The sequence below is a fragment of the Sus scrofa genome, chromosome 17 (genome assembly GCF_000003025.6).
Source record: "Sus scrofa isolate TJ Tabasco breed Duroc chromosome 17, Sscrofa11.1, whole genome shotgun sequence".
NCBI lineage: Eukaryota > Metazoa > Chordata > Mammalia > Artiodactyla > Suidae > Sus > Sus scrofa.
Window position 1 is genome coordinate 59,426,982 of NC_010459.5, and position 24,251 is coordinate 59,451,232.

Consider the following 24,251-nt stretch of genomic DNA (forward strand, 5'->3'; position numbering starts at 1 on the left):
GGACCCCCACAGCTCCTTTGAGGGCCTGGCCCGGGAGAAACCCAATCCCAGAGTTTCTTATCTGGTGGAGAGCGAGCCCTCCCTCCAAGGGACGTGAGCCAGCCAGAGGGATTAGACACCTGAGAAGCCCACCTGGGACAGAAGAAGCCCTGACAATTAGCTCCTGCCCCAGAGGCCAAGGGCCCGGCCCGCCTCCTGACCCTGCCAGGCTCCGGGAGTTTCACATTCCTTGAAAGCAGCCTGCTCTCTCAGGAGGGCAGGGGTGGGCTTGGCTGGGCCTGTGGAGCCTTGGTCGGGGTGAGAGTCCATGGGCTCCAGGCTCCTTACCTCCTGGGGCAGAGAGCCACCGGGTCCTCCTCAGGCTGGTGCCTGGTGCCCACTGCTGCCCACTGCCCCTGTCCCAGTCGGCCCCCCTTCTCCCCTTGGGTCCTGAAGCTCTCTCTTCCTTCAGGACCCTCAGGGCCACCTGAGTTAGTCTTGGGGTCTCTTTGCCGTAGAGCCAACCCTCTCCCGAGGCCGTGGAGCCCCTTCTGCAGTAACGTCATTCTTGAAGAGGGCCTGACCTTGCTCTCAGGTCACCAGCCTTTGGGCTTTGCCATCTTGGTCCCTACAGTCTGGGACTTTGGGCCAGCTGTCTCTAGGTGCTCATGGGATCTCGTGGGCATCCTGTGCGCAGCCTTCTAGGGAGTCTTGGCCTTCCCAGAGCCCTTGGCCAGGAAAGGCAACTTTGCCGCTGTGTTTGGAGCGCCCTTGATCCACCCTGGGTGGCATCTTGATGACCCGCACGTCCTGACCTTGTCTGACTGGCACCTTGAGAATGAGGTGCCAAGGGTGGTGAACCTGAGGGGTCCTGCGTCTTTCAGATCAGGTCCCGAGTCCCTTCCGTACGCTGGGGGAGATCTGGAAACTCACCCCATTGTGGGAGCCTGGCAGAGAGGGCTGGCTCCTCCGGGGAGCCTGGACACTTGCGCAGGGTCCTGGCTCAGAAGGACCCTCGTGGTTTAGGGCTGCATTTTTGCTGTCCCGAAATGCTTAATACTTTTTGAAGCAGGGGGCGCCACATTGGCATATCATCCCGGGCCCCACCACGTGGAGCTGGCCCTGATGCCACAGTGTGCTTGCGGGCAGCGTCTGATCGGCTCCTACACATGCGGCCAGCTGGCAGCAGGGAGGATGGTGCCAGATAGGAGAAGTGCTGTGTGCTGGGGAGGGACTCCTGGACCGGCCGCCGTCGACTGTTCTCTGTTCTCGGGTAGGGATCCGGGTCACCTTCCCCGAGAGCCCTCCTCACCCCGACACCTGTCACTTTCTGCTTCTCATCCTCCTGGCACTGTCATCTGACCACATGAGCGCCACACAACCCAGGACCCGAGGCAGTGGACGGCAGAAAGAGTCTCGCCCTGGCAGGAATCCCAGGCGGTGGGTCTGGAAGGAGAAAAAAGGAAGCCAAGCGAATTAGGGACCGACGGGTGGGGGGAGGAAGGAGAGAGGGGATATTTGGAGATGACCTTCCTTCTCTGCCTGTTCCAAGCCTCAGGCACTGGCTGAGGAGAGGCGATTGCCCGAACTGCATCCGAGAGGCAAGACAAAAGCTCTGAGATGGGGCGGGAATCCTGCCTCGTAATTCCGGGCTGTCTTTGACTTTTTCAGGGACAGGGAGCTCGCTAACGTGCCCCCCCCCCACCCCCCAGTTTGATTTACCTCTTCCCCTCTTCCCTGACCCTGATTCATTTTAAACACTGGAGGAAAAGGAGTAAATCTGGTGTTTGGGAGTCCCGTGAGCTACCCGGGAAACACAAATGAGAGTAGCCAGACTCGAAGTCAGACGAGTGATGTCACTTTTATCCCGAAGACCTTCCCGGATGGTCTGTCTCTGTTCCTTTCTTTCCCCCCTCTACTCGTCCCTCCCTCCCTCTTTCTTTTCTTCCCTCCTAAAACTGTCTGCTGATAGGTACACAGAACCGTTGACCATCTTTGTAGCATCTTGGACAAGATCGCAGAAGGTGGAAACGGGCTCTAAGCGACTTGGATCTTTGGAGGAATGGCTGGATTGAGCTGAAGGGACTTTTCCAGGTTCTGTCACCCACCCTTAGCTGTCACCCCCTCTTCTTTAGCAGGTGCTCTTGGTCTCTCAAAACTTCTCTAGGGTGTGATTTGCATCCAGTCCCCACACCTGGCTGTGCTGGGAACCTGTGGGAGTCTGGGTCCTCATGCCTAAATCCAGAGTCTTAAATTTGGGGTGATTTTCAGCTTTTGGTGTCTTTCCTTCTACCCCCCTTTGGTTGCACAGAGCAGGTGCAACCACCCCCTGTATCAGGAAAGGACGCTGGCAGAGTTGCAGGCATTCTTTGAGAACGGTCACCTGGGATGCATTCAAGGACCCAAAGCTCCAGGGGGGATGTTGAGAGTTACTGCATCTCGTGTGGAAAGTTAGCGTCTGCGTGAGGCTCAAGAGACCGGCCACATCCAGACGTATCTTTCAGGGATGAGGGCTGAGTCCTCGGGTTTTCCCGCGTCCTCCTTCTTAGTTCTTCTGGACCTGAGCTTGGTCAGCACCCAGCACCGAGTGACTCAGTAATGCCGGCGATGTCTGGTGAGGCCCTGGTCTTTGCTGTCACCGTGGTTCTGTCCGCAGTCTCCTCCCACCGAGGAGTCCTGTCCCAGGGTGCGTGGATGCTCCTGGAGGTCCTACCTCCCTGCGATGTGTGCGGGGATGTGGGTTTTTGGGGGACTGTTGCCCTTAGCTTCCATTGTATCCTCCAGAAAACTCAGGGCCCCAGAGAGGGGTGAACCAGACGCATCCTGGGCAGCTGTCCTTCTTGCCCCCAGGGAGGCAGCTGAGATGGCAGCTCATCCACAGCATGAGAGATTTCCATGGCTTTCCTTGGCCCCTCCCCCCAGCAACCCCACTGTTGCCAACAAAAACAAAAACATCAGAGAAAAACACATCCCAGCTTATGGTCATGGAAGATTTGCTGAGACTAAGATAAGACGAGAAGGAGGGACGGATACCGCCACGTGCTCCCCTCCCTGTGCACTTGGGGCTGTTTTCCATGAGAAAATGTCAAGAACAGGAGTGTCCTGGGACATGGTGGGGGACTGTGTCTGTCAGGGTCTCCAGAGGTGGAACTAACGTGTGTGTGTGTGTGTGTGTAGATATGTATGTGTGCATACACACAACACACACGCGAGTTTAGGCAGTCTGGAGGCAGAATTCCCCTTTTCCTCAGGGCCCCTCATTCCTCTCTGTCAAGGCCTTCAACTGATTAGATGAGGCCCACCCACCTTGGGACGGGCACTCTGCTTTACTCAGCATCTGCTGATGTCAACGCTAATGGCATTTGAAAGATACCTTCCTAACAACATCTAGACTGGCATTTGGTCAGATGTCTGGGTACCATGGCCCAGCCAAGTTGACCCATCAAATTAGCCATCACTGGGCTCTCAGTTCTAATCCTACCCCACAGTGGGGCAGCCCCCCCACCCCCCACCCCTGCCATAGTACACCTGGCTGCAGAGTGAGACCACCTACCCTCTGACGGCCAACAGAGCTTCAGGGCACCCAGCAAGGAGCCCCACTTCGTTCCTCCCCACTTTGTCTGTTCCTGAGAACTGAAGGAACGTGCCATCTGTTGATCCCTCCGAGGGTGTGATGAAGGTGGCATTGTGACACAGTGACCCTGTTTCCCAACAAAAATCTGAGTCACCTGGGCTGACAAGGAGGAATGTCTTTGTGGAAAGAATAGCACAGGAGCCTGGAATCACGACTCTGATCATCTTGTGGGAAGATTCCAGGCCCAGGAGCAGCCCTGTGTCCTGGTTCTGACTCGCCGCATGGCCTGGGGTAGTGCCCACTCTCTCCCGGTACCCTGTGTAAGGTGCGGACATCGGTGTGGCCCTAGGATGGTGACCCCACAGGATGACCAGCCTGGTCAACCTGACTCAGCCAGCGGGAATGGCGTTTGTCTTGAGGACCTTTCCTCCCCAAAGAAGCAGAGTCAAAATAATAATAACAAAGCATTTAAAGAGGGAGTTTAACGAATGCTACCACACCAAAGGGCAGCCCTTCAGCAGATTCCTCTTTTCCCTGTGTTGTTGAAGAGAGTCGTGCCAGCCCGTCTCCAGGAAGGGCGTTTTAAGTTTGAGAACATCCCAGAGGAAAGGATGGAGCTGGTACCCAGCCTCTGGTGGGTGGAGCCAGCTGTCACCCACTGTGGGATTTCAGGGACTCCGCGAACAGTCACCTGACCCCTGAGGCCGAGGGATGGCCTTTCTGCCGCGGTCAAGGTCATGCAGATGATGATGGGCACACAGGTGTTGACCGTGACTCCTGCGCGTAAAGATGGGTGAGGAGGGCGTGAGAAAGTGCGAGGGACAGTCTTGGCGCGGTGCCTGGACTCTAGTGGACAGTCAGTGTGTCAGAGACAGGACAGCTGGATAACTGCTCAGCCTCTGGGAGGCATCAGCCTCGGGGTGCCCTGCCTGCTGAGGCCCTTCTGGGGCTGCAGATGCCCATGACCGGAGAGTTGAAGGCCTGCTGTGGTCGGCTTCCTCGGACCCTCCGAGCGTGGTTTTGCCCAGCCTTCTGCAGTAACGCTGAGGCACCCACACCCTGGTACCCCAGTCTCCCCCCCCAACCACGGCCCTTGGTGGGTAGTCTGTTTGCCTTCGATTTGCATAAGGTTGACAGGCCCTGGAAAAAGGTGTGTCTGGCTGGCTGTGCTGCTGATAAACAGCTTGATAAGAACTCTGGTGGCCAAAGGTTGTTCCAGGCTTGATGAGCTCTGGCCCCGCCCTCTCAACCCCTCCCTTTTTAAAAAAAAATTTTTATTAGAGTTGATTTACAATGTTCTGTCAATTTCTGCTGTACAGCAAAGGGACCCAGTCGTCCATAGATACAATTTTTTTTATTCTCATATTAGCTTCCTCGTGTTCTGTCCCCAGTGATTGCATATGGTCCCCTGGGCTCTTTTCAGTCCCTCCTTTCTTGTGTTTGGTTGGATGAGGGTCCCCCTCGCCTGGTACATAACTGGGATGTTTGGGGCCTGGGGCCTGGTGTTCTCTGAGGGCCCCGCCCTGGGGCTCCCTCTGCTACGTTGGGGGTGGGGGTGGCAGAGGTCTGGCATTTCAGGATCATTTGAACAATCTGAGTCGAGCCTTTTTGTTCAACGATGAAATCTTGGCAAAGGCGAGTCCACAGAGTAAACATAACGCCTGCCTGGCAGTCATTGCCAGTGTCACCCAGGACCCCGGGCGGGTCACCTGGAAGGCATCCCAGGAAATATTATGGAACCTGTTTACAAAAAAAGAGTAAATAGATAAGGACACGTTTGAGTTCCCGCTGTGGTACAGCACGTTAACGATCCTTCTTGTCTGTGTGGACGTGTAGGTTCGATCCCCAGCCTAACGTGGTAGGTGAAGGATCCAGCATCACTGCAGCTGTGGCACAGGTCCCAGCTGTGGCTTGGATTCCATCCCTGGCCCAGGGAACTGCCATATGCCGTGGGTGCCGAGAAAAAGAAAAAGGAAAAATAATACAATAAAAGAAAATAATAATAAGGAGATGGAAGGTGGCATCAGCCAGACTGGAAGTGATCTCGAACCCAGGGTTCTGATGGATTTGGGTTTTAACCAGCACCCCCCACCCCGCCCGCCCCAGAAATCTAGCCCGCGTCTCCACCCCCAGTTTGAGTTTGCGTAGCTCTGGCTCTGAGAACATTTCATGGCAAGATGTGTCTTTGCAATTTGAAGACCTTGGGGCTAAATTTCAGAGTTTGTTGGCAAGGTCGGTTCAGGCAGGTAGCCTTCCTGTTGGGGTTCATTTGGCCCAAAAGTCCCCTTTTCTCCCCTAGAATGGGTGGGAGAAGGTGAGCTCCATGTCCAGGGGCCAAGATGGGCTAGTTGAAATGCAGCTCGAGCCTGGCTAGTTGAGAGAGACGGGAGGCTGGAAGGCAGCTTGAGCCGCATCAAGAAAACTTGGTACAAAGAGGTCGTGACCTTGTGCGCCCCCGGAGGGAGCGTTTGGATTTCTGCTGGATGAAAGAGATGTGGCTGCTAGGAACTTGGCCTTAAATCTGAAGGCAGATGAAAGGCTCTGACATCTCTGGTGTGGTTTATTCCTGCAAGAATTTAAAACAAAGGAAGCTGGGAAGCAAACACTCCTTTCCTTAAGGGGGCCTCACAGCCGGGTCGGAACTCACAGGGCTTTTGTAACTGCAACTTTCCAGCCCGCTCTGGATCCGCAGCATCTCAACACATCTGACCGGGGTGGGGGGGTTGCTCTGCCCGGAGCCCCTTTCTACCCTCAGGCGGTCCCTGGGAACCGCCACTCAGCTCTGGAGCGCAGAGCAAATAGGTCAACTGTTTAACATAGGGTGTCATCCCAAGCCTCGTTCCAGGCGTGACAGAGACTCCTTAAAACGGGACACACACACGCATACTTTCCCCCGATTTGGGATAGAACCCAATTGGATTTAGAAGAAAAATAAATCCAGACAGTGGCCACCACGTGGATGAGCTGTGGGCCCAGACACAGTCTGGGCGGCTTCTAAACCCCTGCTCACCCACCATTTCCCAGGAATGGCCAGCAGCACAGGGCACCCGTGCCAGCTCAAAGTCTCAGAAGAGACTTGGAGAACTTGGCCGGGTTCACAGGCCTGAAGGCACAGGCCTTCTTTTATGGACTTCATAAACAGTAATTCTAGAACCAGGCGGCCAGCAAGCCCGGGCCTGGCCCAGTCACTGAAAAAGCAGAAACAGATTCCTGAGTCCCTGAGACGGAGGCTCAAAGGTCCATGTGCCCAAGGGGTTGTGGTCCTTCCTTTCTCAGTGGTGGCACGAACGGCCAGTGGCTTGGGGAGGGGCAAACGGCTTTGACAAAGTCAGAAGCGAGTCAGCGAGGGGGCAGAGGTATGCATGGCCTTCCTGGTTTTATACTTCTGATGCCCGCGGGTCTCCTGCAGGAGTGAGAATAAGCTGAGGTTTAGGGCATACTCTTTGGAGCAAAAACTGGAAGAGGATGCCAAAAAATTAAATACAAGTTAATGTAGTATGTTTATTTTATTTTGTTTTATTTTTTAAAATTGGAGTGTTTATTAAGTGTTTTAAGTGGATTCATGATTTCTTTTCTTTTCTTTTTTGGTCATCCCGTGGCACATGGAGTTCCCCAGCCAAGAACCCGATCCAACCTACACTTTCCACCTACTTACTCTGCAGCTGCGGCAACACCGGATCCTTTAACCCACTGCGCTAGGCTAGGGCTCGAAGCTGTGTCCCAGGACTCCAGAGAGGCCGCCGAGCCCATTGCACCAGAGTGGGAACTCCCAGTATTTTTTTTTTTTTTTCTTTTTAGGGCCACACCCACATGGCATCTGGAGGTTCCCAGACTAGGGGTCAAATCGGAGCTGTGGCCACTGGCCTACACCACAGCCACAGCAACATCAGATCTGAGCCATGTCTGCAACCTTGATTCCACAGTTCATGGCAACGCTGGATTCTTAACCCACTGAGTGGGGCCAGGGATTGAACCCACATCCTCATGGATACTAGTCGATTTTGTTACCACTGAGCCACAGTGGGAACTCTCCAGTATTTTTTTTTTTTTTTAAGATCAAAATTAGTGCAAAAATGTCATAATCAACCAAGTGTTGACATTTTTAATAGAGACAGAATCCGACCCTTTGCTTGTCTGGCTTGTCTCACCCTCTTGCCCTAATCCCAGCCGGGGTTCTCGTTTGGGGATAAAGCCTGTAACTCTAATCCTTGCAGGCAATTAGGTTAGGAAGCAAATGAGTGTCTTAGTTTTGCTGTGACGGTGAGTATGCCTTTGTTCAGGAAGACTTTCTATCTTTCAGGTGGAATCCCCTGAAAATCAGCGAGGGTGTCTCCCCTTATTCTCTGAGGTTATTTCAAAGGGAGGTGTCATGGTGTCTGTGCTATTTTTTAAAAAAACTTTTTAATCCTTCTACACATGCCCCCCCCCATCCTTAAAAAAAAAAAATACCTGCTCCTATTTTACCCCTCTGTTTCCACTGCTGGAAACTATTTTGAGCCACATCTGTCTGCAGCTTTGCCTAAAGTTATAATGGGGCCGCACCAGACAGACGTGGGTTTACGCATATGCCTACATCCGACCTGGAATTCGTTAGGGTCCCTGGAGGGTGGGGGAGGGAGACTCTAGCCTAACTCACGTGCATGCCTTGGGGTTGTACCAGTGTCGGGTGGCAGCGAATCTGTCCGATTCCATAGATGGCTTCATTTCCCACACTTTGTAAGCGTTTGTTGCCCTAACTTTTTTCCTTTCTTTTTTTTTTTGAGCCGTAACTCTTGGAAAAGCTATCCCACACAACAAGCAGAGAAGGGTCTTTGTGTGGGTCTCCCTTCCTTGGACCCCAATGCTTCCCCCAAACAGCCTTCCTTTGGAGCCCGTGTGCCTCTGATGGGGGGAGGTGTTTGGTCCAGGAGCTGATGGCGTGATATAGTCTGTGGCTTTTAAGCTCATGTCTAGGGCAGGTGGATGGGAAAGAGTCCTAGTCTTTGGGGAGAGACCCCGCATTTCACTGGGTTTTCTTCCTGGAGAGAAAGGCCAGGTTCTGCTCTGGCACTGATGTGGTTCAGAGAGGCTCAAGGACTGTGACCGCCTTTGGGGGTCTCTTGGTGGAAGTTGGAGCTGGACAGCCCTTCCAGAGACCCAGCCCTTTCATTCCGAAACCCCAGAGAGAAGCTGCTCACTGAGAGCCTCTTGGGGCGTTGGTCTTCCATTTGGACTGGAAGCCCGGGTCTGCCAGCCCAGGGAAGCCTCTGGTTTTGTCTATGATGCACCTGCAGGAGTGACCATCAAGACGTGCTCTTCCCACTTCAAGTGATGTAGAGACCCCCTTCCCTCTAGGAGAACCGCCAAGATAGGCTAATGGAGGTCAAGGAGAGAGGAAAGGCAAGAACTAGCTAAGAGCCTTGTGCATCTGAGAGATGGGGCATGGCCTAGAAGCAGGGGCCACTCTCTGCCTCCTTCCCGCCGTCTTTCCTTCATTTAGCAGATGTTTATTAATGAGCTGTTCAGGTATTATTGGGCACCTGCTCTGAGCCGGACACTGCAGGTGCTGGCCCAGGTGTCAAGGTGACCAGGCAGAGTCAATCAGTGATTCTAGCTGGACAGAGACCAGCTGTTGCGGGACCCCCCCCCCCCCCCGCCGAGGGAACAGAGGGAAGGCACACCTGCAGCACAGGTGTGGAAACGCCCTCTGATCTTGAGTCTGACTGGTGGGGGTCCATCTTCTCTTTGAAAATGTTTATAATTCTGATAAAATTCCCCAGCAGCCAGGTCTTGGATAAACCCAAAAATTGTGTGTGTGTGGTTTCTTTTCTTTTTGAAGGAGAGGATGTCTTTAAAAAAAATAAAAGTTAACCACCAACCCCTAGCACATGGCTTACCTTTTTGATATTTTTAAATACTGTGGGGTCACTGATTATTTCTGAGGCTGTGGGAAGACTTTGTCCACTGGCGGGTGAGAGAGGAGCAATCTCCCGTGGAGTCTTCCCATTTAGAGACTTGAGGATTTTCTGCAGTAGAAGTGAAGCTGCAGTTCACTGGACATGGTTTGTGAGCATGAAGTTTGTGTCCTATTCTTTAGAACCAGAAAGAGTGTGTGTGTGTGTGTGTGTGTGTGTGTGTGTGTGTGTGTCTGCTTGTATAACAGGGTCACTGAGGAGCTGCATTTCCTGGCTGTTTTCTTTCCCGGAGGTTGCAAGGGCACCCAGTGGTGGTCTGGCATGAGGCCTGTCCCAAGCAGGCTCTTGCAAGCATGTGATGAGTGGACAAGGACTACATTTGCTGAAGGAAAAGACTTCCGAGGTGGTCAACCAAGTGTCCAAGCCGGGCTCTGAGCATCGTGGGGCCATGTGCTTGCTTCCACCTGCCCAGAGGACAGTGTGGTCCAAACCAAACATTTCCCAGTGCGCACACCTGGGAAGAAAGGACTCCAGCCAGCTTCCTTTGCTGGTTTTGTCCTGACTCAGAGCACATCCTTTTGTGTTTGATGTGGTGAAGACAGTCTGCTCGTCCTTGGCAGCTGCGGAGACTTTGTGTCTTTCTCTTAAACCCAAGAGATCATGCTTGCACCCATCTCGAGAAAGTGAGTTTCAGGGTCAGCTAGAGGTCTCTGGTGGCCAGCAACAGAAGCCTAGTGCAGCTAACACAGCATAGGAGTTTGTTGGAAAGGCACTGGGTAGCCCACAGATTGGGGGTGGGGGAAGGAGAAACAGCATCAGGCTCAGAAAGGAGGGGTACCAGGCCAGACCGGGGTCCCAGGGCAAGATCAAATGGACCAGGCACAAAGGGGCCACCTGGAAAGGAGCAGCTCCGGAGTATTTGCTGAGCTTGAGTAGCTTTGCTTGAACTTCTTTGCTCAGGTGTCTCAGGAGGGAGAGGGTGTGATGGGCCAGCTTGGGTCACCTGAGTCCTGAGGCTGGGGCAGGCGAGCCAGAATGATTGACCGTCATGCGAAGACGTCACACAACAAGGGAAAGGGTGCTTCCCCAAGGGCAAGATGAGAGGCTGGATCCCAGGAGACAAATACAGCCTGCATCCATCTGGCTCCCCTGAGCTGGTGGTCCCCCTCGTCCCTTTGCCCAAAGTGGAGGCCGGGAGCGGGGAGGCCACTAGATGTTTGTTGAAGTGAATGGATGCTTCTGTTGGCCTTTGAATATTCAGCTGCTTCTCGTTTTTACTTTACCCAGTCTTACTCTTAGAATAGCGTTCCTAGCTCGCAGTTCTTGCGAGTGAAGATTACAAAGATGGTAAATGGGGGTGACCCACACTTTCCTCCTTTCCCAAGGCGATAGCTTGAAGCTTTGAGGCAACGGACTGGGGCCTTCTAAGGAAAGAATTTCATAAAATCTGCAGTCGAGCCCTGGTTAGAGAACCTGTTGGAGTCTAGACGTTGACTCTCTGGGGAGTGGTGGGGGGCAGGATCTAGTGACCACTGGTGCCGGGCAGCTGGGGGCTGCCCCCCGCCTGTCTGCCCCCGGGAAACAGTTGTTCCTCTTCCTCTCGGCTGAGGGACCTCTCGGTAACATGTGTCCCCTGGGCCCAAAGGCGATGCTGTCTCCGCTCTCCCGTTTCAGAAGGAAAAATGTGAACCAGGGGACGTGGAGCAGCAACATTCTGATTGTGAAATGAGAATGTTGTTTGTTGGGGACACACGCAGCTAGAACATGGGCTTTTTGCATTGAAAACAACAACTATATTTGTAAAAATAGCATCAGGTCCTAATTTTGGCACGGTGTCACATGACCTGTCTGGCTTTGCTTACAGGACAAGTCACTAGACCAGGGGTTGTAAACTGAGATGCCCATGAGGGCCAGACAGGTAATGAAAGCAAGCAGAGAAGCACAGGTGGAAAATGCCTGGGAGGGCAGGGACCGGAGCAAAACGGAGGGCTCGAGCCAGGCTCCGAGGGTCTTACTTGGCTCAGACGTTGGAGCACCGGGTTGGTGTTAGTATAATGGCCAGTTATCCAAGAGAAGCTGGAAATTGGGATGTTTATGTGAAATTTTCAGATTAAAAAAAAGCCCCTTCTTTTGACTGGGTGAAGCCCACAAAAATGCCCTTTTACTAACCCTGTACTAGATTAAAACCGTCCTGTTCACGCATGTTCACCTAGAGCCTAGTCCAGTGTCTGTACATCCAAAACCACTCAGCAAATATTTATTGAGCAGTATGCAATGGCGAAACAAACAAACAAACAAAAGGACAGCTGAGTTTTCAAGGACAGTTTGATAAACTTTCCTGAGAATTTAGAACTTGGCCAGTGAGGTTCCTTTTGCTGCTTCTGGCTGGCCTTTGTGAATATCTGTCTGCCACCTTTAACTTCAGGGATGGAAGCCAGTTTCCCGATGAGAAGGATGGAGCATGTTGATTCCTTTATGAGGAGGTGACGTTAGACTTAAAACAGACTCTTGGAAGAAAAATTCAACTTTTCTTATTAGAAACGTCTTGTAGAGGGAAGTAGAGTGTATCCAGTGTGATGCTGCAGGTGAAGAATGAATACGGGGATTCGAAAGTTTGCTGTTTAGTAACCTTTTTACACGACATTCGGGAGGAAGTGGTAAATAAGGAACGCTGTGATAAACATGACTCTGGCATCTCCATCACTGACCCGATGATGCATGTCCTGAGACATGTGTTGAGGACTTTTTATACAAAGACACACAACCCTAAATATTGCCTATGTGAATGTTTTGGGGTGCTTTGTTATGTCCAAGAGCATTTAGACTGATCTTATCAACTGCTTCTTTTTTGTTTGAAGCCCTGTGTTGTAACTGGAACACTAGCAGGTGGAAGGGCTCCCTGCTCCGATAAAGCATTGCATCCTCTAAGCCCTACTGTAGGACAGTAGGCTAAACCACAGGTCAGATGGTGTGCGAGTCTAAGTTACCGCTGATTTAACTATCTTCATAGTTCCATCCAGTTCACTGTTGAAGAAACTTTCAATAAATGGTAAAGGCACCGAGACACCTGAGACATGAAGTGCTTGTTGGGCAGATAGTGTAGGATGCTGGACCAGCCAAAAGGAAGCCTGTGCAAAGAACCGCATTGCTATGTCATATGATGCTCTGGTTCCTTCTCACCCGTCTTTACTGCTTAGTCACACATCTCAAGTGCAGACATGGTGGGTGGGGTTTTTCTGCCTGGCACCACTCTCTTGAATTCCCAGACCAAAAAACTATCGACAGCAGCAACATTAATTTACCACTAGGAGCTCTCTGCTAGGTATTTTCCACACAGTCCGGTGTGTCATTCGGTCCGTCCGCCAGCCCTTTCGGAGATTGGGAAACTGTGGAGCAGGTGGAGTGACCATCATGTAAGTGCTTTACAACGTAGCAATGGGATCACCAGGCAGCCTCTCTCTGTGCTCTGTGTACCTTGCATATACTTGTATGTATTGGCTTGTAAAGTTTCCTGTACCTGTGCTGTTTTCTTTTTCTTTTTTTGCTTTTTAGGGCTGCACCCTTGGCATATGGAGGTTCCAGGCTAGGGGTCTAACTGGAGCTACAGCTGCCGGCCTACACCACAGTCACAGCAATGCCAGATCTGAGCTGCGTCTACCACCTATGCCACAGCTCACGGTTAGGCAGGATCCTTAACCTACTGAGTTAGGCCAAGGATCGAACCCACAACCTCATGGTTCCTAATCAGATTCATTTCTACTGCACCATGACGGGAACTCCTGTGCTGTTTTCTTATACTAGTAGCATGTGAACACCTGAAGGCCTTCTGCATCCCTGTCATACTTAGAATAATACCAGGCCTTGAAAATACTGAAGATTCAGTTCCAGATCACCTTCACAAAGTAAAAATCGCAATAAAGCGAGTCACACGAATTTTGTGGTTTCCCAGTCTGTATAAAAGTTATATTGATGCTATACTCTAGTCTATTGAGTACATGTTAGCGTTCTGTCTGAAAAAAAATGTACCTTCTTTAAGAAATACTCTATTGCTAAAACGTGCTGGCTCATCATCATCTGACAAGGTTGTCACAAAGCTTCCATTTATAAAATCCATAATATCTGTGAAGCGTAATAAAACCAGGTATGCCCAGATATAGTGGATGCTTGGCAAATGTTGGAAATTCTTTGTAATGGATTTTGTGGTTATTGAGCTTTTTAGGGTTGGAGAGAGTTCAAACTTGCTGGACTAGTTTATCTCAAATCTACAACCAGTTGCTCAATGAATAGTCTTCATTTGCTCAGCCTGGTGCTAGGTCCATGGCAGGTGCAAAAGAAGCGGCCCCCCTTTCTCTTCTCGAGGACTTTGTATCCACTCTTAAACCTGTGCAAGAAAGACCCCTGCCCTGGGCCCTGTGGGGTAGAGGGTACCTCTGACCCTTCTCCGGCTGTATCTCCCACCCCGCTGCAAGGAGTCTGTGGGACTGAAAGCCATAAACTCCTTCTTCTGGACCACGATCCAGGTATTCAGGATCCTAGAATCCCCTACCCTGACAGATGCCCCGAGTCCACTCGCAGGGTCTGACACCTGCAGACAGAACAGGGATCTGGCACAGCTGCCAAGGCCTACAGGGTAGCCAGGGGGCAGGTGCTTGCAGGAGAGGGGGCAGATGGAGCTTGGGGTACATGTGGGATGGAGCAGTATGGAAGGGAAGGTGCCAGATCTCCTTGTGCTGCCATGTTCCAACACAGACCTCCAAGGAACCCCAGAATCCTCAATTCAAACCCCAACCTCTAAGGTCTTTGAAGATATATTTGTTCTGGTAGGAGGACAGAACTCTTTTGTTTAAGTGCTTATCAGATTGATTTAAAACCTTGACGTTTCAGAGTTCCTGCTGTGGCTCAGTGGTAATGAACTCTGCTAGTATCCATGAGGACGCAGGTTCCATCTCTGGCCCTGCTCAGTGGGTTAAGGATCTTGCATTACCATGAGCTGGGGTGTAGGTTGCAGGTGCGGCTTGGATCCCGAGTTACTGTGGCTGTGCCGTAGGCTGGCCCCTAGCCTGGGAACGTCCATATGCCCCAGGTGCGGCCCCAAAAAGAAAGAAAGAAAGAAACACACACACACACACACACACACACCTTGAACACCCAGGGCTGGGAGCAGGGGTTTCCCTGCTTCCACAAAAGTTCTTGGAAAGCTGCAAGGGCTCATTTGCATACAAGCTCCTCCCACTAGGCTGTTGGGGAAGTTTAGCTTTTGTTTCCCTGTCAACAAATACTGTGTCTCCTTTTCCTCATTTAAAACACGTTAGAACATCTTTGTGAAGTTCAGTGCCTCTGCACACACACGTGCCTCACCAGCTGACAGCAGTTCCAAAATTGGAGGCCTTGCAGTTGACGGAAAAATGCGAGCCTTGGTTATTGCTCCTTGTGTGTAATTTTCACCAAGAAGTGGGGGACCGGGTTAAATGTCAACACCTCGAGATTTCATGTGGCCCTCGTCCTGAAAATCTATACCTTGGCCCAGTCCTGCCTCTCCACAATGTCTGCATTGTTTGGCCACCTCACCCCATCCCTGTTTCCCATTCCTGAGCAAAGACGGGGTTTTAGCAGAGCTTCAGCCCAGGGTGGGACTGGGCCCTGCTTGCTTTCTCTGGCCTTTACGCATAGACGACTCAGCCCTGGGCCTGCCTGGGTCCAGGGAACCCACAGGAGGCCGGTCCTCAACTCACGTGCATGGGGGGGAGGGGGAAGAGCAGGGGGGAGGGCGGTTTGTTCTCGGCTCCTTAGGCCCCCAGCCTGGCACGGCAGGGAGGAAGTGCGTTCCAAGCATCAGGTCACTGTGGGGCACCCCCTGCTTTGCCCTCACCACCCCGAAAGGCTCCATGACATGTGTTTTGAATTAAAGTAAATTCAATTGGATGTTATTTTGGAAACAGAGAGTGTGAGAACCCCCTTTGTGCTGGATGGCTGGGGTATTCCATGGGGCTCCCAGAAACCAAGGTGGTTCATCTGAGGACCGGCAGGAAAACCAAGACCTATTGGAAAAGCAACTTTTGGCCAATGCCTTTCCTTTAGTTATTAGTAAGTTGTCCCCCAAATCCTACCGAATAGCGCTCATGAAGTAAGCATCTGCTTTGAAGTTTTTTTTGCGGAACTGCCTAGCCGTGAGCTCCCATCTCTGGAAAGCTCTGGTTTGGATGCACACGAGCATGAGAAACAGATTTAAGCGCGTATTGTTCCACGGGACACCATCACCCCTCTCCCAGCTCCAACCATAAACGAAATGGGTAAACTGTTTCAGATTCCTTTTTTTTTTTTCTTCTTCCCTAAGAAGACGTTTCCCAAGGCCAGTTCTGTCCCCCGCTCTGTCTCACAGGGCACCAAGGGTTCCTCTGATGTGGCGTCTTTGAGGAAGCCATGTTCAGAGACCGGGATGCGCCCCGAATGTGGCCGTGATGGGATTTGCCGGATTCTCATCAGCACAGACTGCGAACTGATGCGCTCCAAGAATGCGGTGGCAGGCGGGTGGGAGCTGGCCTTGGGCTGCGGGGTCGGAGAGTGTCTTACTGGTATGGACGACCAGGCCCAGGCGCTGCTGGCTCAAGGACAAAGACTGGCGCCAGCCTTCGGGTCAGCCGGAATGTCCAGGGCAGGGCTTTGGGTGCAGCAAGCAGACGTAGAACTTGCTGGGACGACCCAGGCCAAGAGGCTTACTTGGGTCTAGAAAAGGCTGAAGACGCACACACACGTGCCCAGAGCCGGGCTCCCCAGAGGCTGGCTGCTGGGGGGGTGCGGGGACCTCATCCCCCAGGGCCTCCCCATCTTTCCACCCCTGTGGTCCCAGTGTGCTGTCTCGGGGTTAGGGGGTAGCGGGGGTGACCAGTTCACTCCAGTTGCGGGGGATGGACACAGCTCCTGGGATATGGTTGCACCATCTATGTCCACCCCGCCCACCGCCTGGCCAGCTCTACACCCATGGGCAGGGAGACTGGGGCGTCTTGTCCAGACGTGGCCCTGACGTCGCTCTGTCCTTTGCAGACGGACTGTGCCCTACGGACTGTCCAACCACAGAGGCAGCGTCCGGGGCAGGAGGTCAGCCGGGCCGTCCCCGCAGAGCTCTCAGCCGTCGAGGGGGACCCTGCGCTGCGCCTGTGCAGAGAGCCAGGACAGAGCCTGCGTGTACTTCTGCACCCGGACCCTGGCTGCCCGCGGGTATGACCCCTCCCTGGCTTCCACAGTTCCCGAGACCCATGGCCCTGGGTGCAGCAGGGCTCCCCGGTTGAGGTCCAGCAGGTGGGGAGGGCGGGGGCTTCAGACAGAGGGGGCGTGGGCCCTCGGATTCTGGAGGACTGCGGGGGGTGCACTACAGCGGTGTCCCAGCCCCCTCGCTGCAGTGGTGTCCCTGTCCCCCTCGCTGCCTTTCAGAACTTCACCCACAACGTGGCCACGGCCGTGTCTGGTCTCCAGACGCATTTCTTCTGGACTGCACAGCGATTTGCCAAAATCTGAATGAGTTGCCAACACTTAAGAAATTGAAGAATTACCACCCTTCACCCCCCCCCACCAAATGTATATTTTTAGCTTCTTCAAAAATAGCACATGGGACCATCTGGTCTCACCAGCCCACATTCAGTCTTGGCCAGATAGGCTGGAACTGAGTGAGGGCCATTCATGTTTGAGGGGGACCTACAGTGTCCATTCACTTATGCTGCTCATCGTCTTACTTGGTGACCTCCCAGGCCCCCGGCTTTGAGACCCTGTAATCTGTTTTAAGTGAAGGAGGGAAGCTTTGGGTTCAGTGTAGATGCAGTAACTGAGCAGACCCCAGGTTCAACCTGTGGTGGCCCTTTCGGTTGGTTTATAATAGGTTTTCTTCGTCTCATTCTTTACTTTGGGCCAGGACTCATCAAGCCCGCCAGGCAGAGCTGCTCCAGCCAGAGCTCCAGCCAGAGCCTTGGGTGGTGGCGTGGGCCCTCCAGGGGCTTCCCAAGCAGGTGCCAGAGGCGCAGAAGCAGAGGGGGTGGCAACGCAGCAAATGCGTGGCATCCAGGGGCCAGGGGCTGCTGTCTAGAAAATTTTCCTTCTTGGCTGCCTAACACCCCATGAATTACTGAGTCGTGTGGGGAGAGGCTGGACCTTGGTGGGAGTCCACCCACTGGGTGCTCAGGCTTCAGAAGCTGTGCAAAGACGCGGTCCCGGCCGGGGGAAGAGAAGTGGTAACTGGACACGGGAAAAGTGCCACGGGGAGATGCGAGTTGATTCATTCAAGCCGGCTCTCTCCCCGCAGGGCTTCCAGGACGCCAGAAACCCCTGACAAAGAAGCAGGAAAGCCAGCAGGCAGGGCCACTGGAGGCCTGCATCCGAGAAGGTGAAACCACTTTCTGAGTCGCTGTCCCTTTGGGGCCCTGGAGGAGGTGGGGGGCAACACCTGGTGTGTGCGGGCAGCTGACGGGGACCTTGTGGCGCATGAGGGGCATCCACAGGCAGCGGACTTTTGGCAGGCAGAGCGCCCTGGGGGACAGTGCAGCCTGAGCTGGGGACAGCCCGCCCTGCTTCGTGGGGCCCGACCCCTGCGCGTCCCCTGCAGCTTTCGAACAGCGATGACAGGGCCTGGATTTCACTGGGCAGCCTGGACAAAGCTCCCCAACCACTGCTGCTCAGAGCCCCCCACAGGCTCAGCTAGGGGGGCCCACGTTTCCCCTCTGCTCCCATAGCAACACACAGTCTTCAGAAAAAGAACCATTTCTGCTTTTTAGCTGCGGATTCTGGTCCGAGGTGAATTCCGGCAGCTGGGCCTCAGGCCCTCCCAGTCCTCCAGTGCATTTTACGACTTTTTCTTTAACCCGCCTGTCCTTTTTGTACAAGCCTGAGGGCTTCCAGCCGCCAAACCGGGTTTGTTATTCTAATCAAATGGTTCTTAATGAGTTGCCCACACATCTGCAATGGGATGCTAATTTCTCTTGAGTTCCCGCAGGGCCGGATCAAGGGAAGATGAAGTCCTGCTTGGTATACGGGAGGCTTTCCAAATTGGTGGCAGATCGCTTGAGTGGCCTGGAGAGGGATCTGTCAGCACCCATGACCAAGTGCAAAGGGAGGAGGAGGGCTGAGCAGCACAGAGAGACCCCAGGAGGCGGGAGTCAGGCTGCGGCTGGGCCTAACTTTGCCTCCCCGTCCGGCTTCCTCTTTCCGGCTCCCTCACTCCAAACCCCGCTCAGCAAGAAGGGTTGGGGTCCAAAGCGTCCCTGCATCGGGTCCTTTATTCACGCACGCCTGTGGGAACCCGCGGAAGCACACGTGCTATGCGAGGCACCATCCTAGATGCTGGGAACACCACAGGGAATCAGGCCTTCCTGGCATCTCCGGGCGGGGGGAGCAGATAGCAAACAAATGCTTCAAGCACAAGAGGGCATGCGGAGGAGAGCAGGGAGCAGGCTGGGAGTGGAAAGTGTTAGGAGTGGTCGTGGTTTGGGTGAGAGGTGACATTGGCATAAAGACCTGGAGGAGGAGTTCCTGCTGTGGTTCAGCAGGTAAAGAACCCTACCAGTTTCCATGAGGATGCGGGTTCGATCCCTGGCCCTGCTCAGTGGGTTGAGGATCTGGTGATGCCATGAGCTCTAGCTCAGATGGGACCCCTAGCCTGGGAACTTCCATATGCTGCAGGTGCGCCCCTAAAAAGGAAAATGTAAAAAGACCTGGAGGAAGTGGGGAGGGGTGAGTCAGAGGGGTGAGGGTGGGAAGGAGGCGTCAGGCTGGGGATGGGGACGTGCAAAGGCCCTGTGGTAGGAACGTACTGGGCGTGTTCCACGAACACAGGAGAGGCCTGCACAGAAAAGGCACCAGTTATTTTCGCTGCTGTGGTTAGTGTTCTGTCACATGTTCAGAAGATGAGAACAGTGCCACGGGTGTCCCCCTGGAGCCTGGAAAGGTGGTTCTTCTCTGTCTTTACGACGACTGTAAAAAGCTTTACTGTAAGAAGCTTTATTGGGAAGAAGACGCCTTTGCCTATAAGCCACAATCCCTCCTTTCCTGCAAGACTCAGTCATTCCCGGGGTCACATTCGCAGTGGAAGCCGCCTCTGTCCCGAGCTTGTGACAGTCAGCATTGGGACCAGGCCGTGGGAGAGCTCCCCGCGGCTGCATCTGCCAGCGGGATTGTAGTCACACCTCCCCAGGTGGGTGGCAGGCTCTGAAATCGCCGAGGAGCGCGGGCGAGGAGGTTCGGTTCCCAACAGGGAGCACGGGGCCTGGAGATGGGGTGGGGAGTCGTCTCCTCCCGCAGCCAGAACGGCTCGTAACAGACCGCCTTTTCTCTTTGCCCCCCTTTTCCGAGGTAGGTTGAAGTCAAGGACAGACAAAGCCAGGAGGCTTTAGACCTTCCCCATCAAACGCCTGCCCAGGCAGCGGCTTCCCCCGCCTGCTGCCTGCCCGCCTTGCTCGGCCTTTAGGGAGCCTCTGGGAGAAGGCCCTGCAGCAGGAAGGCCTCAGTCCCGGCCCGACACGGTTCACATTTCCACCTCTTTGAGGACAAGGAATGAGTTTTGCCTGGGGGAGAAAAGCCACTCAAAGGGGCCTCCCTGAACGGTGCAGCCCTTCCCCCAGGCCGGCCCCATCCAGAGACCCTGGTTTCCCTAATGGGTAAAACGATCCCAGCTGTGCCCTGGGGCCCGCCGCCGCCCAGGGCTCCGGTTTCCTGCAGGAAATTGTTTGGGGAGAGCTAGGGCACGTCGCAAAGCCATTCTCTCCCAGCACAAGTGGACTTCAAGCTAACTCTTTGCAAATGTCAACCCGTGTCCATCTTGAGACAGAAGCAGCAGACGGCACCGAGAGCACGCTGACATCTGGGCCCTCGCAAAGGGCAGGCGTGGGGTGTGAGCCAGTGGGGCCGCCGGGCTCAATATTAGACGCCCTTTGTAGCCACACTGGAGTTGATGAATTTGAAGCGTAGAGGATTTGGACAGAAATCGTCCGCTGTGCTTGGTACCCACGAGAAGAATGGATCTCAAAACAAACAAACAAACAAACAAAAAAAAACAAAAAAAGGAAAGAAAGAGGTAACCTTCATGTTTTCAATGAGAAAAAAGGAGGAAATTGATCTGAGCGTGTGGCTCCCGGGACGCGATGCGTGGCGGAGGTCGCCCTTTGCAGAGCGGCCACCAGATGACCGTAGACCTTGGTCCCTGGAAGCCACTGCACAGGCAGCCCCAGCTCAAGTGACTAGGGCGATATTTGTTTTCCCAAAGAAAGGTGGCTCTTTGGGGGAATGGCTTCAAAAAAAGCCACAAACACAAACGCTTGGTAAATTGTGTAAATTTCTATTTGTCGATCTAATTGGCAACAACTGGGAGCTGTAGCGCCTGACAGTTGCTGTCTCTTTCAGCCGTGCTCTAACTGCCACGCTGAGATTACCGAGCATCTGAAGAAGATGCGGTGTTTAGTCATCCTCGGGCGTGGGGAGCGCACCCCCCCCCACCCTCCCCATGGCAGAGAGATAAGAACCGGCCTTTGAGCGCACGGCCACGTGGTGATGTGATGGCGAATGCCTGGGTGCTGGCCTTGAGTAAATGCTGATTTCTGGCTGCGTATTCCCTAAGTTATTATGGGTATAAAAGTCACTGTCTCTCACAAGGAAGTGGAAGGGACTGATGTGCCAGCAGGATGGTGTCCGGTTCAGAGAAGCCATTATTTATTGTGCACCTGTTCTCTACGTCAGCTCCTCTAGGTGGATGGGTTCACAGCCAAGCCACGGTACACAGAGAGATTTTAAATTGTGTTCTGAAGCCCAACTCATATTCCTTAGAGCTATAACTACGGTTTTTAAATGCATAGGCACTGTTTGGCTTTGTGCCAAGATGATATCTCATAGAGAAATTCATTCCTTGTGCTAACACTCAGAAGGTACCTAACTGTCAAATGCATAATAAACCAAAAAAAAAGTGTAAAAGTTTGCTCTGACTTGTGGGTTTTTCTCACTGGTGTGATATGCGCGGGTACACGGCAGCTTTTCATGGACCTCTGGAGAGGACGGAAAGGCCTTATAGTTGAGAAGGTAGATTCATCTAAAGTCCATTATGGAGCAAGATGAGGAAGGGGCTGCTTGAATATTAAGGAAGAAGTGGGATTGGAGACCCATCCAGGGAAGATGAAACATTCAGGGTACTTGGGAAGAGATAAATTCGGGCAGAGTGTAAACTCCTCCTGGCCGCATCTTTGTCACCTTCTCCTGGCCCCAGCCTTGTCTTCTTCACGGCGACAAAGAGCTTCCTCTGCTGGCCCCTCGAGGATGGAATTGTTGGGCAGGATCCCCAGGAAAGGGTGGTTATAACCAACAACCCACAGTGGACCTTAGAGCCTTTCCGATGGGTATTTTATTTCGCTTTGCTGCTCACGGCTCTTGAGAAGCAGTAGCCAGAAGTGACCACATTTTGCTTGGCCTCCACTATCAATTCCGGTGTTTTTAAGCTTTCAGGACTTACAAGACACCTGGGGGAACTGGGGTGCTCTCCCCCCTCCACCTCTCGAGTCAAGAATTGGAGACCATGAGAGGCAGAGAAGGGGAGGGACAAAGAAAAACCCAGCGAAGTTGCCAAGAGAAGTCCGGTGTTCTGGCTGGGTCTGGTCACATCTAATGTGAGAAAACCCAAGAGCCTCTTAGGGCTTTTTGTTTGTTTTGTTTTTTTATGGCCACACTGGAGGCATATGGAAGTGCCTAGGCCAGGGAGGGGATCTGAGCCACAGCTGTGGCAATGCCAGATTCTTTCACCTACTTCACCGAGCGGGGGATTGAACCCGCACCTCCGCAGTGACCCCAGCCGCTGCAGTGGGATTCTTAACCCACTGTGCCATAGCGGGAACCCCAGGGAGCCGCTGGTTTTAATGAAACTCATTGTAGAGAATCCTGACGTTGATGGACGGATGGAGTCAGGTGCTAACTTCTTCTGCGGCCGTGAAGGGACAGGTGGAGCCAGCAGCGCGCATGGGAGGCGCGCGTCCCCGACGCTCAGCCCTTCATGCTGCTGCGCATCCCGAGGGAAGAAGGAGGAGGGCAGAGGAGCCCCAGCCTGGCTGGCGCCTCTGGGATCTGGGAACAGAAGGGGAGCCCTGGGAGCTGTGAGTAGGGCCGGCCACAGGCTTGCAGAGCTCAGTGCAGAAAACAAATGCCGAACTCCTGGTGAGGCCCTCTGTCATCAGTGGTTAAACCCATTACACCTGTAACCTGCCCTCACTAATCTAAGTCGTTTCCATTGCTGCTACAGAAAACTTGCTTGTCCTCCAAGGGGCATGTAGCCTGAACAATGAGCTGTTTGCCCAAGTTGTTGTCCAGGACCTTGGAACCAGCTGTGTCCAGTTGAAGCTGAGCCGGTTAAGAGTGGATAGGACCCCTAACCTTCCAACGGGGCATGCGCAAGTGTCCGCTCGGGGTCCTTTTGACGTCAGAGGGCTGGAAACCACCCTGGGATCACATGCAGCGCCTCTATTTAACACGCAGAGGCTCTGGGGCGGTTACGCCTGCGCAGAGTGGCCATCACGGCCCCTTTCCCCAATCACCTTTCCCCGCGCTTCGCACGCTCCAGACCGCCTTCTTCCTTATCCTATAAATGCCCCAGGCCCCTTGCCCTCCAGGATGGGGCACGTCTGAGATGTTTCTCTTGGTTCTTCGCTTGGCTGCCTGGTGAGTAAACCCTTTTCTTGCTGCGTCTTAGTGCTTCGGCTTGTTGTGCGTGGGGCAAAACCAACCTGGTTTGGGGACACGGGTTCAAGAGGGTTGAGAATTTCAAGATGGCAACAGTGGAGCACCAAACAAGCTCGGGGGCCCGTCTCAGCAGGGAGCCCCATAACCTGCCCAGGCTGCAGACCCTGGAAGCCCAGCAGAAGGGGCTGGAGTCTTGGCTTTGCCATCAACTCCCCGGACCCCCACACCCAGAGGAACCAGCCTTAAACTGAGCCTCAGTTTCCTCGTTTGTAAAATGGATGTGATCATTCTGGCTCTGCCTACCTCACAGCTTTATCAGAGACCGGATCCAGAGAGAGGCAGTGTCGGTAGAAAACTCTTTTTAATCCTAAACCCATACAAGGCAAAGATACAGTCTCCAACTTTTCAAAGTTGTCCCTGAACGAGTCACCAGCTCCTATTTTTACTGAAAAGTTTCTCACGGAAGCACATCTCTGAATGTTCCTCAGATTAATAGAATTTGACTTATAGAAATTGTCAGAATTGTCAGTTATCCCCCCTGGAAGACAAGCATTCTCTAAATCCCCAAATCCTTTTATGCGAATTCTTAAGTATCTCAAAGCTTAAGCAAATCAAAGTTACCAGTCATTCAGACCATTATAAACCCACTTGGGACCTTCCGTCACTGAATATGTGATTTCTTTTCTCTTCGCTGGCAGGAATGCTCAGAATTCTTGAGATCCGAGTGGTATTTAGTGCAGGGAAATTGTAAGAATTCGTAACTGTGGGGGGCCAGAATGAATGAACGCCACCACCTTTCTGCCAGGCGTGTCTCATTAATCCTTCGAGCATTTCAGAACGACGCACTGAGTGAATGACAAGAGGTGGGTGAGGAACGGAAGAGGCAGAGAGATCAAGCATTCATGACAGGGAGAGAATCCCGTGGGACCGCGGAGGTCGTGTATCGAACACGAGCCTGCCGCCTCCCCATCTGCCTCTTCCCTCTCCTTTCCTCCCGCCTTTGTTTGAACAGACCTCCACCAGGAAGCTGCTTTTCGTCCATTCCTATCTATCGACACGGTCGCCAAGAACCACTGGCATCAAGCCTGGCGCCCAGCATTGGCTCGACCTCC

General features: G+C 53.2%; 1 protein-coding gene and 1 long non-coding RNA gene across 7 annotated transcripts in view; both read left to right on the forward strand.

The window, feature by feature from the left end:
* The window catches only part of EDN3 (endothelin 3), a 29,716-nt gene extending 8,315 nt beyond the window's left edge, over positions 1 to 21,401 (forward strand). Inside the window, exons 4-6 of one of the 2 annotated variants that reach the window (XM_021077167.1) lie at positions 16,489 to 16,662; positions 17,738 to 17,818; positions 19,784 to 21,401. In XM_021077167.1, the coding sequence (XP_020932826.1) occupies positions 16,489 to 16,662; positions 17,738 to 17,818; positions 19,784 to 19,820 (292 nt within the window). In that variant the 3' untranslated portion in view covers positions 19,821 to 21,401. 2 annotated transcript variants of the gene reach the window in all.
* The window catches only part of LOC110257416, a 96,596-nt gene continuing 94,580 nt past the window's right edge, over positions 22,236 to 24,251 (forward strand). For all 5 annotated transcript variants that reach the window (XR_002339982.1, XR_002339980.1, XR_002339981.1 and 2 more), the window contains exon 1: positions 22,236 to 23,118. This is a non-coding gene — a long non-coding RNA (uncharacterized LOC110257416). The remainder of the gene's footprint in view (positions 23,119 to 24,251) is intronic.